The 14,978-nt window shown below is 42.8% G+C and overlaps 3 protein-coding genes across 4 annotated transcripts; 2 read left to right on the forward strand and 1 right to left on the reverse strand.

The window, feature by feature from the left end:
* Window positions 1-247: 247 nt before the first annotated feature.
* On the reverse strand, window positions 248-6,675 carry uqcrc2b (ubiquinol-cytochrome c reductase core protein 2b). Of its 2 annotated transcripts, none has more exons than XM_069155942.1 (14): window positions 6,571-6,675; window positions 4,952-5,020; window positions 4,351-4,500; window positions 3,993-4,057; window positions 3,818-3,874; window positions 3,482-3,606; window positions 2,754-2,851; window positions 2,592-2,649; window positions 2,029-2,124; window positions 1,699-1,898; window positions 1,470-1,550; window positions 1,275-1,351; window positions 766-919; window positions 248-606 (listed from the first exon to the last, which is right to left on the reverse strand). In XM_069155942.1, the coding sequence occupies exons 1-14, from the start codon at window positions 6,601-6,603 to the stop codon at window positions 523-525; spliced, it is 1,347 nt and encodes a 448-aa protein (XP_069012043.1). In that variant the 5' UTR covers window positions 6,604-6,675; the 3' UTR covers window positions 248-522. The 2 variants fall into 2 exon arrangements, with proteins under 2 accessions (XP_069012043.1, XP_069012042.1); XM_069155941.1 differs by lacking the exon at window positions 4,952-5,020 and adding an exon at window positions 4,815-4,916 and having other exon boundaries at window positions 6,571-6,669.
* A 328-nt stretch (window positions 6,676-7,003) lies between these two features.
* On the forward strand, window positions 7,004-8,515 carry LOC138201837 (NHP2-like protein 1). Its single transcript, XM_069155340.1, has 3 exons — window positions 7,004-7,182; window positions 7,365-7,485; window positions 8,022-8,515. The coding sequence occupies exons 1-3, from the start codon at window positions 7,180-7,182 to the stop codon at window positions 8,282-8,284; spliced, it is 387 nt and encodes a 128-aa protein (XP_069011441.1). The 5' UTR covers window positions 7,004-7,179; the 3' UTR covers window positions 8,285-8,515.
* A 3,651-nt stretch (window positions 8,516-12,166) lies between these two features.
* crym (crystallin, mu) lies at window positions 12,167-14,758 on the forward strand. The gene is made up of 8 exons (XM_069155943.1): window positions 12,167-12,393; window positions 12,484-12,634; window positions 12,792-12,854; window positions 12,966-13,067; window positions 13,913-14,096; window positions 14,171-14,292; window positions 14,397-14,481; window positions 14,596-14,758. Exons 1-8 carry the CDS (start codon window positions 12,224-12,226, stop codon window positions 14,667-14,669), a joined length of 951 nt encoding a protein of 316 aa, XP_069012044.1. The 5' UTR covers window positions 12,167-12,223; the 3' UTR covers window positions 14,670-14,758.
* The last annotated feature ends 220 nt before the right edge of the window (window positions 14,759-14,978 follow it).

Below are 14,978 nucleotides of genomic sequence, written 5' to 3' on the forward strand. Positions count from 1 at the left end.
AACTACATGCCAAACACCTTATAATCCAGTAAATAGTAATAAAGTTCAAATGTGACAAAACGTGGGCAGCTTTAGAAATATGACTGAAGACTGCTCGTACCTTTATAGTTTCATCTGATTTGGTTGAAAGCACCAGCTCCACTGAATAAGTATCCCTTGAGTTAACACTGCTTTGTAAAGGGCTTGTTCCCTCACTCAACAATAAGTTTGCATTTACTATCAAAGACACAAAATACTTGAATCTCTGTAAGGTAGATAGAATTTGTTCTTTATTTTACATCAGCTATACAGTTAAGATGGACAGATGAGTGGAGCACAATACTGTGATGCAGCAACGCAGCATCACCTGAAAATATACTGTTACAACACCTATGAATGCCCGGTGCTGTTATGACTTTATATCTCTCAGAACGACAACATTCCCGAAGAGATGGTGATGGTCTCTCTTTTTCTTGACATGGAGAGGAAACAAATTCTGCGTGGCCGTGAATCAGAGTACAGTTGGAGGGGATGAGGACGGCTTTAGATTTCATCCACGAAGGGCATTTTTACGAGGTTGCCGCTGGATGCCATGGTCTTCTTGCCAGACACAAATTTCTTGGCAGCCTGGAAACAGAATAGAAATACAATAAAACACAAAGTTCAGGATTTAATATAAAACAAAGAAAAATGTGTCCTGTCTGGTGTAAATTAATTTATAAATGACTACAGTACCGCTTTGACATCTGAACACAAACTGAGCACTGACAAAAGCAAATGTCTTACATTAGCAACATCAGTCAAGGAGACGTTATCGATGTTTTTGGAGATTTCTTCGGGGGAGTGGTAGGATCCATCAGCCAGAGCCTGAGTGCCCATGGCCTCCAGCAAACCCTCTGATGTTTCCAAAGACATCAGGAACTGAGCTTTAAGCTGGGCCCTGCAGAGAAAACAGAAACAAATTCATTCTAGTGCAATAGTACAAATAAAACCAGCTGCTGGCTCCAGCAGATGTGATGCCAATTTTCTTGTGTAACTCTCAATAATAGTGGTATTTTTCTAAATGTCGAACTCTTTCTTTGACTGCTTGTAGACATAGACCTCATGTTTGCTCACACTTTTAGTCAGGTGTTATGTTAGTGGAAGCATGGCTTCATCTCAGCCACATCATTTTTTACCATTAAACCAATATGGGTGGTGTTTACCATTAACTTTAACAGAAATAAAACATTTGCATTGTGTGTTAGAGAGACAGAGGATGTCAAGTAGTGTGTCTGTCTGTCAGTATGTCCTACTTGGCTCGAGTGAGGTCAACAGCTGTGACTTTGCCATCAGCAACCATCTTCACCTGGGCAAGAGCAGCCTTAAGCACCTGGAGAGACAGAAGAGGACGAGATGTTTTACCTTTTAAAACAAACAAAAAAAAAGACCACTTTCTTGATGAGTTTGTGCTGATGAATACGCTCCTGTCACGACTATGACATACTCACATCACCAGCAGCTGCAGCCTGGGAAATGGTGTAGACCCCAAACAGACCAGAGTCAGAGTAGCTTGTATTAAAAGCACTGACCTGTTATGGAGAAGAAAAAAAAAAGAAGAGGAAAGATTATTTTCCAGGTACTGTGACTATTCTAATTTAACAAACCTGTAATCTGTATTGTTGTCATAAGAGTTACATGTATAGAGCTTTCATGGTTGACATGCACCCACTCACTCACATCAAAGGGCTCAGCAGTTGCCTGGGCAACCCCTTGGACCAGTTTGCTGGAAACACCCGATCCTCTCTTGACACGTGGACCAGCTCCCAGTAAATGCTGCAGCACACTGAAGGCCAGAGCTTCACTGGTGCTCGCTGCTGCTGACTGGCTCACCACGGCTGAATGGACCAGACTGCTGGTGCCCGGCAGACGGATCTCACCTGGAGGGGAGCACCAGGAGACAAACAGAGGAGGCTTACAGGGTGGTCAGTTTTGTTGGGGTTGGAGGTGTTTGAACTGAAGCAGAGTTTTAATGTTCCCATTGTCATTATTTTTGTCACTTCAGCTCACCCCCACGATACTGAGCCTTGGCCCCTGTAGTTCCTGCTCCGCTGCGGATGTTGAGGAACTGCTCTCCCACCTGCTTCAGTACAGCGTGCTCAACACCTGGAGGGAAGGTGAACATCATCATCATTAGGGATCCTCTGGACATTAAGGAGAAATCTGGGTATTTTGCTCTGATATCTTTTTCCATTTGGGGTGCCATTTTTTTAGTTTGTTTTTTAATTTTAAACAAAAAGAAAACCAGCTTCACTAAGTGGAATTGTGATATAAAAATAGTTTTGTTTGTTTACTTTGTCGTTCTGTAAAAAAATTGAAATAGAAAACATTAGGGACAGCTTTGACATAGGTAATTTTTTCTTCTTGAATTATAGACCTATTTAGTTGTCAAGCATATATATTGAATCTATTTTAATAATTGTAATGGACTTGAAGTGTCCACTGTGCAGCTGGATTCTTTAAGAAAATACAAGTATCTGGATGGGACTCGGTACCAACAGATATTCAATATGAAATGACTCAGATTGGGATCAGGGGCAAAAAAAAAAAACATCCCTAATAATGACCCTTACCAAGTCCAACAAGAGCCATTCTTGCGCTTGTGAAATTGTTTTGGACAAACTGGTGCAGCTGTAAAAAAAAAAAAAGAAAAAAGATACAGACATTAGACTGAGAGTTTAAATAGATACTGTATATAAACACCATAAGTCTAAATAGTATAATAAAATACTCACATTTTCGGAGTGGATGTTGCCAACCATGTGGTCTGGGCAGTACAGGGAGTTACAGAGGGCGTTCTTGTAGGCTGCTGCATGCAGACCTTCAACCATACCTGGAAAAGAGAAAGACCGTGAGCTGCAACAGTGATGGTGAGAATATAATTTGTGTTGTGTTCTTTAAATAGATAAATCATTACTATCTGTCTGTCTGGGGTGGGTGTACCTGTCTAAAGCCACCTATACAAGTCAATACTAAATTTCCATGAAAAATACCACATTTTGACATTTACTTTACACACCAGCACAATTAGATGAAATAACTTCATTAAGTGTTTTTCTGTAGTTTATATTGCAAAGCAGGACAGTAACCGTGCTGTTTGACTGGCTTTAATCCACAAAGTAAAACTCAATCTAACCCAGTTTGTTATTTCAATTTTGCTTCATTCGTGAAGAATAGCTCAATAAAACAATGACTATCAACCTTTCCACAGCATTTCGTGATGCATACTGGCTGAATAATACAGTGTTACTGTGTGACTCTATTCTCATACAGAGTTGTGGAACAATGATCTTGTCTCTACACCTTAATTATGGCGTAATAAAACAGCCAGGTCGCTTCATCAATCATTGACCAGGCCATGCTCTGTGGCACAAAAGCAGGAACAGAAGGGGTCGTATGATCAAACAATAGATCATTTATGTGCTAAAGGCATCTGTGTGTTGTGAAGGAAACAAAGGCCCACCTATCTGAGGGCTGTGTGCAGCCTGTGCCTTGTCCACCTTGACTCTCGGTGTGAGGTCTGAAACCTCCCACGGACGGAACTCTGGGGCAGTGGTCACGTTGATCAAAAACTCCATCACTGTGTCACTGCAGACCGACAATGAAGAGGGAGGGAGAAAAGTGATGAGATCTCTTGCAAGCAACCTGAAAAATAAAGTCCTTCCTCCAGCCTAAAATATGGCAAATATATATAAAAATAAGATGTCCTTCAATTGACATTCATTCAAGGTGAGTCACGGTTCTTTGTTCTACCGATACTCAAAACACTTTTTCTCACTTGAGTTCACACAAGACTCACATGTCATCTCTCAAGCAGTTGACGGTGTACATCATGTTCTCCCTGGATGAAGTCACGCTGCACAGAAACATGTAGAGATCCAAATTAGATACTGAACAGGAAAAACACTTGTGCTGTGGTGATGAAAACCTTTTTTTTTTTTTTTTAGATGAAACCTTTTTTTTAGGATACTGACCTCAAGCTGCCTCCCACTGCCTCAACACCACGGCATATCTTGAAAGCTGAAGCTCCTTTGGTTGTCTGGAAAGGTATAAATGCAAGTGAATATCAAGCTGAAAGAAACAGAGAGCAACATCAATGCTCCAAGTAACAATTCTGTTAAATACATACATGTATACTTAATATAAAAATGGTCTAGAAAGTGATTCAAATTTTCAACTCATTGACACAACCTGTAAAAGTATTTTTAATTAGAAACACTACTCTGGTGAAAATAGTTCCCATTATAATCCAGATAATAATATTACTGATCAAGGACAAGGAATATTGATTGCTCTTGATCCACTGATCTGTACTGTGTTTAAGTTCCACACCAGATTGGAAGCCAGCCGGAGGAGGTGGGTGACCCCCTGGTTGTCGGGGGTCTCATCGCGACAGCCAGCCTTGACGAAGACTCCGATCTTGGAGGCTGGGGAATAATTCTCCAGTGAGGTGATCACCAGTCCACTAGGCAGTTTGGTCACCTGGACAGAAGGACACGTGAAGACATGTCCTTTAGTTTCATCACTTCAGTGAAGAAAAGATATATTTAGTTAAAACAATTCAGTCAGTTGGTCTCAGTTTATACTTGAAAGGCTTATCCAAGATCATTTGTACACTTAGTTTAATGATTTAACATTTGATACTCAGCATCACAATCGGCTAAAGCTTAAAATATAAGCAACACATGTCTCTTTCTGTAAGAAGACCGACTGATATCTTCATTCTCAGATCCAAAGCCACACTGTCTGGACCCAGCTAGCCCCAGTACAGGTGTCCTCATTACTCCCCAACATACATGGACATCCTGATAGGAGTGGGCAGCCCCAGGAGAGAGCTTGAGACCAGCGATGGGCTGAGCAAGGGACTGGCCTTTTCTGGCAGCCGCATGGAAGTGTCTCTGTGGAGAAGAAAAACAAGTCAACAACCACTGACCTGCACATCCTGTGGCTGAAACCCAATCACCTCCACCTTATGGGCAGCCTGGGCTGCGAAAAGCCTTTTCTAGAAAAACAAAGAACATGGGAAGGCAGGACATTACAACTGATGTGTTGCTGACTTGTTACTGACGTAAAGGGCAGTGTGAGGAGAAAGGACATTAGAGGCACGAAAGACTTTGACACGATGGGATCAGTTATGTTAGCAGGGCACCCTGTACTGCTGCTGTTAAAGTACTGTACGTACACAATAGATATAACACTGACGTTCTAGTGATTTCCTCTGAACTGATTTCAGACCGACCTCATCAGTTCCCTACCAGCGTGGATCGAAACGTTGTGAGTTTGCTGCTGTTGGACGTGAATGGAGAGCAGCATCGTGACGTGCATGGAGCAGGGGGAAGCTATAACCTTTGTGAATAAATATTCCAAGTTACATAGCTTGATCGTATTTGTGACCACTGATACGTGAGCTTTTGTGGTTTGAGCATGTACCTGAAACTTGAGCAGAGAGTGTACATCAAATTTTGTGTCAAATTTTTTTTTAGGAACCTAAAGAAGTCACAGGGAGGCAAATCTGGTGAGTAGAAGTGGTGGGGAGCTACGATTGTGTCGTGGGCACGTTTTCAAGAAACATGTTGGAGAACCCAAGTACCATCGCTCCACAGACAACTTCGAACGTCACACTTGAACTCTATGTTGGCAGCCCGTCCCTGGGGGATGAATTTATGGTGCACAATGCCGCGAATGGCAAAGAAAACCCTTCCCGGTTGCACTTTTGACCTGATGCGCCTTCTTTATTCATGGACAGTGACTTTCTAAAGGTCCTGAAACACGAATGCCAGCATTAACACCTCGGCAAGGCCCATTGCTTCATTGCTGTAAAGCCTGTCGAGGGTATCCATCGCAGATTTCCCCAAAATTTGTACGTGCCGTCTCTAATTATGTGGATGGTGAAATCGCAAATACGCACATGCGTGTGGTCACAAAAATATATTTGAATATGTATAATTTCTTCACAACAAGGCAATCCGCTGATGAAGGCCACGTGATCTGATCTAAAGATCAACATCAGCCTCTCATGGACCCTGAGGTCGAAACTAAATGGTGACAGACTAGTCTAGGACCGACTTCAGACAGGACATGTCAAATGGTCAGAAATCTTTTTTTTTTTTTTTTAAACCTGTTCTACTATATCAGTCTTACCTTTAGACACCGTTATACTGTAAGTGTTGGTGCTCAAGAGAAACATGAATCTGTCCATACTAAACGAATAGAGCAGCTGATCGAGCTGCGGAGGAGACATCAAGTCCAGTCTACACAAGAGCTGTCACTTCTCTCAAATGTTGACTGCCGAGACTTCTCAGGAGTCTTGAGTTTTGGGAATTGAGTTTAATAGTAATTTAGCTGAGTGAACAACGAGCTGAAATGAGAGGAGTTGGTGATGTAACGTCATCACAAAGTCATGAGGAGCTTCAGCTTCCTGCTCTTCATCTCAGCCTGTCCGGACACGACCCCGAATTTTTTTTTTAGAGGCGATCACCTACAGAGGGAAGCGGACAGCTGTCCAGGTGTTCCGACACACAAACATGCAGGATATATGAGGGGAGTCCTCACCGAGAGCTGACTGATACCCCGTATCCCCTTCATGTCCCCTCTCTCCTTCGGTCAGGACGACGAAGCAATATGGCTGCCTTGAAAGTGCCCTACCCAGAATGCACAGCGTGTTCCTTTGGCGTGCGCGCGAAACTACGGCCTATCCAATGAGCTTGCGCCCTCTGTTGCCACGGAGATGAATCGAGTGTGACCAATACAAATTAAACTGTAAAAATATAATTGTGATTGCATTGAAACGAAAATAAAATAACTATTTGTAAAATGAATCCATTGCCTATCAACTCAAACGTTCCGATTTTAAAACGGTTATGCAGAATATGACATTAACATAACGGCAAAATAACAGGAGAAAAAAAAAAGGAAAAAAAGAAGCATTTCCTGTCCTTTTAGCTGTTGCACCCAGTGCGCATGTGCATTGCCCCCACACGTGCTTTGAACGTTTGGACTTGCCGCACACTTCCGATCGTAGAAAGTTCGCAGCGCTTCAAAAAACACATTTTAACAGGATATATCTTGCGTGTTGTTGCGCTTTCAAACACAGGCGAAAGAAAATAGTCCTCCGTGAAGCATTTCGCCGAGAGGGCCGAACTACAAGAAAAACAACTCGCAATGGTAAGTGATGTGTTGTGAATGAACCAACGTGCTAACGGACTAGCAAACTGTTAGCGAGCACGAGGATCTCAAGAGTGTAGATCGCACGAGCCTTAAACGTATTTTAATATCCTTTTATTTGTTTCGTTCACTGCTTCCCCGTCACTAACGTGAAGCCGCTTGGTTGTGTTTGTTTTGTCTAGACTGAACCACAGGTGAACCCAAAGGCCTATCCACTGGCCGACGCCACGCTGACCAAAACCATCCTGGACCTGGTGCAACAAGCATCAAACTACAAACAGCTGAGGAAAGGGGCCAATGAAGGTGAATAAATAAAACCCTGTGATCTAAAAACACGATCAGCCGGTAGTCTGGTGACCTCGCTTGAGCTCTGAAACCGGGAAAGTCTGTGAAACCAGGATAAACAAGCTTGTGGATTTTTCAAGAAGTTTTTCCTCAAGATATGATGTGGAAAAGTAACCTCACAGAATACATTAGATCACTTTCATCGTTGATTAATAACCCAAGTAGTTATTCAAATTTCTGTATGGTTATTAAAAGTTGCATTAATTGTAAGATTTTGTTTCCCCGTTGCTTTAGTTCATCAGTGGTTAAACAGTCTAATGATACTGTTATCAACAAAGTTGTTTGAAGTGGGTTTGTAAGTACACATCTGTAGTCAATATTAACTGATACCTTATACAACCTCACTACAAGAAATATGAACTATCCCTTTAAGCTATCAACAGTAAATGTTTGGACAATCAGTACAAAGTGACCAATAAGAGGATTTGAAATCATTTAGTCTTGTTCAGGAAATGTAAATTGACCATCCTCATTGTGCTCTACTTCTTCCCCAGCCACTAAAACCCTGAACAGAGGCATCGCCGAGTTCATCGTGATGGCTGCCGATGCCGAACCACTGGAGATTATTCTCCACTTGCCGCTGCTCTGTGAGGACAAGAACGTCCCGTATGTGTTTGTCCGCTCCAAGCAGGCTCTGGGCCGGGCCTGCGGGGTGTCGCGCCCCGTCATTGCTACCTCAGTCACCATTAAGGAGGGGTCTCAGCTCAAACCGCAGATTCAGTCCGTTCAGATGGCCATCGAGAGACTGCTCGTGTGATTTTGATTGCACCGAGGTGACAAAATTTCACTGACGGAAAGGAGAAAATGAACCCCGGATTTAAATAATCTTATGTTTGATTTACAAAAACATGTCATGCATGACAACATATAGACATTCTTGTTTCTTTTTTTTTTTAAACATTTTTTAGGACTGTGGTTCCCCTTCAGTGTATCAGTTTGTCATCGCCTGCTTCATAATAAAGCCCTTCTTTTTTCTTTTTTATTTAAACCTGATATTTTGTTTTTTTTATGCTTAAAGTATTTTTAATTCTGATTGTGAAGTCAGTCTTTAACAATATCAGTTCCAAAATCATTTGTGATAAATTTAAAGAGGAATTTGAATTTCAGTGTTCAGATGGTCAATGTGTAATTAGGACAGTTTGCACAGCACTTCAGCTAGTGTGAGCTTAAAGGGTTTCCAAAAGGTGCCTCACTCCTCTTAACAAAACATATTTAAACTTTTAACTGAATAACGAGTGTCAAAATGTTTTTCAGGAGCGAATAGCCTCCAGTTGCATCAGCTCTTTAAAATCCAATATTTATAAAATCATACATGCTTCACAGCCAAAACAGACTCTATTATGCAACTGAAACCTCAAGTTGTCATTGTAAAGAATTTAAATTATCCCTTATTACAAAATGGTTACATTTGACGCAGTATTATATACATGTCAATATATGTTAAACATATATTAGCACATACAATGCCTATAAAAAGTATTCACCCCCTTGGATGTTTTACCTTTTTGTTTTTATACATGAAATCATGGTCAATATAATTTGGCTTTTTTGACAAGAATTTGCAAAAAAAAAGCTTCTTTCATGTCAAAGTGAAAACAGATTTTTACAAACTAATGTCAATTAATTAAAAATATATGGTGTAAAATAAGTGTTTGCATAAATATTCACCCCCTTTAAAGTGACTGACCTAATTCAACAGAGGTCCAGCTAGTTGATGCCAGCAGAGTCACAATTAGTGAAATGGAGATCACCTGAGTGCAGTTGATGTGTGTCAAGTGATTGTAGTATAAAAACAGCTGTCTGGGAGGTCCAGTCTCTGGTTTATCAGTATTCCTGCTACAATTGCAACATGAAGACAAAAGAACACCAAGCAACTCAGAGAAAAGATCATTGAAAAGTATAAGTCAGGAGATGGCTACAAAACGATTTCCAACTCACTGGACATCCCACAGAGTTCAGTTAAATCCATCATTAAGAAATGGAAGGAGTATGGCACTTGTTTAAATCTGCCTAGAGCTGGCCGTCCTCACAAACTGAGTGACTGGGCAAGAAGAAGACTGGTGAGGGAGGCCACCAAGACACCTACGACCACTCTGGAGAAGGTGAAAGCTTCAGTGGCTCAGATGGGAGAGACTACATACAACAACTGTTGCCCGGGTTCTTCACCAGTCGAAGCTGTATGGGAGATGGCAAAGAGAAAGCCACTGTTGAAAAAAGCTCACATGAAATCTCGCCTGGAATTCGTCCAAAGGCATGTGGGAGACTACAAGGTCAATTGGAAGAAGGTTGTTTGGTCTGATGAGACAAAAATTTAGCTTTTTGGCCATCAGACTAGACGCTATGTTTGGCGAACACCAAACACCATCTCCACTGTGAAGCATGGTGGTGGCAGCATCATGCTCTGGGGATGCTTCTCAGCAGCAGGTCCTGGAAGGCTTGTAAAGGTAGAGGGGAACATGAATGCAGAAAAATATCGCCAAATCCTGGCGGATAATCTGACTCAGTCTGCAAGAGAACTACGACTTGGGAGAAGATTTATTTTCCAGCAAGACAACGACTCCAAGCATACAAACCTACACAGAAATGGTTCAAAAACAACAAGGTGAATGTTCTGGAGTGGCCAAGTCAAAGCCCAGATCTCAATCCAATCGAGAATTTGTGGCTGGACTTGAAAATAGCTGTTCACGCCCGATCCCCGAGCAACCTGACAGTTTGATCTGTTTTGCAAGGAAGAATGGAGAAAAATGTCAGTGTCCAGATGTGCCAGCCCGATTGAGACATATCCACACTGACTCGGTGCTGTGACTGCAGCCAAAGGTGCATCTACTAAATACTGACCTGAAGGGGGTGAATATTTATGCAATCATTTATTTTACCTTGTATATTTTTAATTAATTGGCATTATTTTGTAAAAATCTGTTTTCACTTTGATATTAGAGGTTGTTTTTTTTTTGCAAATTATATTGACCATGATTTCATGTATAAAATCAACAAAATGGTGAAATGTTGAAGGGGGGTGAATACTTTTTATAGGCATTGTATATTAAAAATATAGGAAATATTCACAAGAATGTTCCAATTAGAAGATAGGAAACTAGATATTAGATCTTAAATGTCCTTTCCTGGTTTTAAAAATGGCATGACATTAAAATGAAATAATTTTCTAAACTTATGAGTGTTGAAGCTATTTAATTATTTGACTTTACCCACTTAGTCATTATATCCACTCTACTGATGATTATCAAACATCTGAGTAACTATTTTGTCGACGCAACAAATCTTTACAATGTAAAGACCATCGCTGACCCACCACCAAACCGGTCACGCTGGAGGATGTTGCGGGCAGCAGAACGTTCTCCACGGCGTCTCCAGACTCCGTCACGTCTGTCACATGTGCTCAGTGTGAACCTGCTCTCATCCGTGAAGAGCACAGGGCGCCGATGGAGAAGCTGCCAATCTTGGTGTTCTCTGGCAAATGCCAGTCGCCCTGCACGGTGTCGGGCTGCAAGCACAGGCCCCACTTGTGGACGTCGGGCCCTCGTACCACCCTCACGGAGTCCGTTTCTGACCGTTTGAGCAGAAACATGCACATTAGTGGCCTGCTGGAGGTCATTTTGTAGGGCTCTGGCAGCGCTCCTCCTGTTCCTCCTTGCACAAAGGAGCAGATAGCGGTCCTGCTGCTGGGTTGTTGTCCTCCTACGGCCCCCTCCACGTCTCCTGGTGTCCCGGCCTGTCTCCTGGTGTCTCCTCCGTGCTCTTGACACTGTGCCGACAGACATAGCAAACCTTCTTGCCGCAGCGTGCATTGATGTGCCATCCTGGATGAGCTGCACTACCTGAGCAGCTTCTGTGGGTTGTAGACACCGCCTCACGCTACCTCTAGTGGTGAGGGCACTGGCAAAATGCAAAAGTGACCAAAAATCATCCAGAAAGGATGAGGACAGAGAAATGGTCTGTGGTCACCACCTGCAGAACCGTTCCTTTATAGGGGTTGTCTTGATAATTGACTCATTTCCACCTGTTGTCTGTTCCATTTGCACAACAGCAGATGAAATTGATTCAGTCAGTGTTGCTTCCTAACTGGACAGGTTGATTTCCCAGAAGTGTGATTGTGTTGTTTAAGTGTTCCCTTTATTTTTTTGAGCAGTGTATAAGTCCTTGATTTAAAATCTTCACTCATTAATTCTTAAGCATGAGTAAAATAATAATACCTTATGAAAGTAAAATCACAGCAGCAGATCCTCTAATCTGAACTCATTCCTCTGCATCAAAACTCCCAGTTTCTTCTGCAGTTTTAATCAATGTTGTCCTGCAGGTGTTTGATGGTGATTATTTTCAATAACCGCCTCATTATAAAGTCTAATGAAGGAATCAGTGACTTTTTATCTTTGCAATTAAAGTACAACAGTGATAATTTTCTGTCAGTTTGGGCAAAACTTTATTGACACGCTCTGTTTGTTGCAGATTGTTGACAAAGTGTCCTGAGTGGGGGTTGTTCCTTTTTTATTGAAAGACCAGCCACTGCTTAATGCTCTGCGAAGAGTGAAAGTCGATCAGAGAAACACTGCTCTCCCTGTCTGCCCCTCCTCTCACCACAGTGTTTAAAAAAAAAACTTCACTGCGGCTCTTGAATGCGACTCAGTCAGCGGCTTGAACTTCGCACGAAACACTCTTCTGAGTCTGATAAACAGAAGCCATGGCTGGATCTCCTCCTGTGATCATATGGGGGCGTGAAGTGGAGAACCTGTTGCACTACAGAGATCTGATCCCCCGTCTGGAGGAGGCTCTGGGGAAGTTCTCCAGACGGGACAGCGCCGAGGTGATCCAGCCTGTGCGCACCACGGTGCCGCTGCAGCGACACAGCGGGTAGGCCTGCGCTCTGCTTCAAAACAAGTTAATAACAAATGAATCGGTAAGAGACTGTGCTGCTGTGTTGACACTTGCTCTCTTTTGTAGGTTTCTGGGACTGATGCCCACATACATGGAGAATGATGGAGTCCTGTCCACAAAGTTCGTGTGCTTCTACAAGAGGGAGGCAGGCTCCACTCTGCCAGCTGTTCAGGCCACAGTGGTGCTGCTGGATCCAGAGTACGGGAATGTCAAGGCTGTGCGTTAAAGTGACTCATGCACCAATGACTCTCTGACATATCAAAACCCTGTAGGCTGGCTTCAGTAATACTGCAAGCAGATGACTCTGGGACCTTCAAACATTTAGGTGCCACAGTTTTAACAGCTTTACCCTCAGACTTGTTTCCAACCTGCAGGTCATGGATGGAGAGGTCATCACAGGCATGAGGACCGCTGCAGTCTCAGCCATCTCTGCAAAGGCATTGCCTCTATTTTGTTCTTAAACATCACACCACATGTTCTCTTAACTTTCACTGTTGTTCTGACTCGTTCTGACTAAACTCTTGGGTCTGTCCTGGTGTGTCTTGCAGCTGCTGATGCGTCCCGGAGCAGAGGTTCTGGCCATCTTGGGGACCGGCAAACAGGCTCTGAGTCATTATAATGTCTTCACTGAGATGTTTTCATTCAAAGAGGTACAGTTACATACAATGACCAGCACATATGAACAGAATTTGCATGTTTGGGATATGTCATATGTTTAATGCGGCACAAGGGCCTGAAAAGAAGTGAATACAACCTCTGCAACAAATAGATATTTAAAAAAATCCATTAGTTTTCGTGTCTTGACAGATGTTTTTTATCCAGATTTTTCTGATACGTAGTCGAATCTCTCCTTCTCTTTGTCTGCACAATGTTTACGGTGCCACTGCCTTCACACAACCCCAAAGCAAAATATTTCCATCCTCATATTTAACACCTGGAAAGGCATTATTTTCATACGTTGCTCCTTTTTTCAACCTTTGGTGGTTGTGGCCAGAGAGGTCTATTTGAACTCCATCTGTCCACAGCATTTGTTTCCAAGAAACACTTGGTCGCAGGCCAGGTTTCCATCGGATGACTCTTCCATGCAAGCTTTGTTTGGGACTGAGCTGCACAGCTGAACACTATTCAGTTCAATTTTATTTATTCAGCACAGAATCACAACATAAGTCATCTCAGGGCGCTGGACATAGTAAGGTGGAGACCTTACAATATTATATAGAGAAATTCAACAATTCCCACGAGTGACATTGTGAAGGAAGCACTCTGAGGCGCTCTGGTGGAAGCATCATCTGTTGGTAATACCTAATGACAACTCTTGACCTTTCTTTACAAGTCACAGTGAGTCAGTTATGGCAAATAGAAGCATTGAATCTGACCTACTGCTACACTCACTGTGTTGGCTAATTATGCTCACACTTCTCTCCTAAATCCTCCCATTGATTACTGTTGGTAGTTGTGCATTAACTTCCTTTCCTCCCCTGGACTTTCACCTCAGGTGCGCGTGTGGAGCCGCACAAAAGAAGGAGCGGAGAGGTTTGTCCACTCAGTCAGTGGTGCGGCGACGGTTTGTGGCTCAGTGGAGGAAGCAGTGAGGGGAGCTGACGTCATAGTGACAGTAACCAGGTGTACTGAGCCGGTGCTCTACGGGCAGTGGGTCAAACCAGGAGCTCATGTGGCAGGTGACAGGAGGAAATATGTCAGATTTGCAAAAGACAGATTTTAGGTGGTGTTCATTTCACTGTCTCTGGAGCAGCGGTGGGAGCCTGCAGGCCTGACTGGCGGGAGCTGGATGACGTGCTGATGAAGGAGGCTGTCGTGTACGCTGACAGCAGGGAAGGAGCCATATCCGAGTCTGGTGATGTCATCCTCTCCGGGGTCAGTCTGTCACTTTCTAACTGAAGATCACTGAAGGTGTGTGTTTGTGGCTCCTCGTGCAGGAAGTGTAAAAGAAATGTGACACTTGTATCTCTCGTTTTCAGGCCGAGGTGTTTGCAGAGCTTGGAGATGTAATTAATGGAACAAAACCTGCTCACAGAGAGAAGACGACTGTGTTCAAGTCCCTTGGTAAACTAAACCTGACGAAGATCTCGTCCATATCGTTTGTCCTGTAGCTCAGTACATTCAGAGTTTTCTATGGTCTTCTGTGTAAGTTTAACTTTTTTTTTATTACACTAACAGGGATGGGAGTTGAAGATGCAGTGTCTGCGAAGCTGGTATTTGACCAATGGGAAGCCAAAGCCAGCAAACTATGATGTAGTCATGTGCATGAATCCTGGCCTTTCTGATGACCCCCATATCACACAGGGTGAATAAGACAATGCAATAAAGACATTCAAATCTACCATGAATAATCATATTGTCAATGAGCAGAAGATTAATCAGCAAAAAATTAGTCAGTTGATTTGTTAAAGCAATTAATAAAGCAGCTTAACAGTTGACTGAATCTGCAGACATGCTGGCAGCTTTGAGGCTGTTCTTGGCCACAGTGGTTTAGAGATGTAGCAGTCACCATGTGTGGCGTGTTAGCATTGCCTCTGACATCAACATGCTGTCCTTTAGCC

Source organism: Embiotoca jacksoni, unplaced genomic scaffold (genome assembly GCF_022577435.1).
Source record: "Embiotoca jacksoni isolate LCO1_2020_lvr unplaced genomic scaffold, fEmbJac1.0.p SCAF_20, whole genome shotgun sequence".
Taxonomy (NCBI): domain Eukaryota; kingdom Metazoa; phylum Chordata; class Actinopteri; family Embiotocidae; genus Embiotoca; species Embiotoca jacksoni.

Coding starts and splice junctions, on each gene's coding strand:
- uqcrc2b (XM_069155941.1), bottom strand. CDS start 6,603: ATGAAGGGGATACGGGGTATCAGTCAGCTCTCG. Junction 4,917..6,570: donor GGGGTATCAGTCAGCTCTCG/GTGAGGACTCCC, acceptor TCTTCTCCACAG/AGACACTTCCATGCGGCTGC. Junction 4,058..4,350: donor TCCGGCTGGCTTCCAATCTG/GTGTGGAACTTA, acceptor ATACCTTTCCAG/ACAACCAAAGGAGCTTCAGC.
- LOC138201837 (XM_069155340.1), top strand. Junction 7,486..8,021: donor GAGGAAAGGGGCCAATGAAG/GTGAATAAATAA, acceptor CTTCTTCCCCAG/CCACTAAAACCCTGAACAGA.
- crym (XM_069155943.1), top strand. CDS start 12,224: ATGGCTGGATCTCCTCCTGTGATCATATGGGGGCGTGAAGTGGAGAAC. Junction 12,855..12,965: donor TCTCAGCCATCTCTGCAAAG/GCATTGCCTCTA, acceptor TGTGTCTTGCAG/CTGCTGATGCGTCCCGGAGC. Junction 13,068..13,912: donor AGATGTTTTCATTCAAAGAG/GTACAGTTACAT, acceptor CTTTCACCTCAG/GTGCGCGTGTGGAGCCGCAC.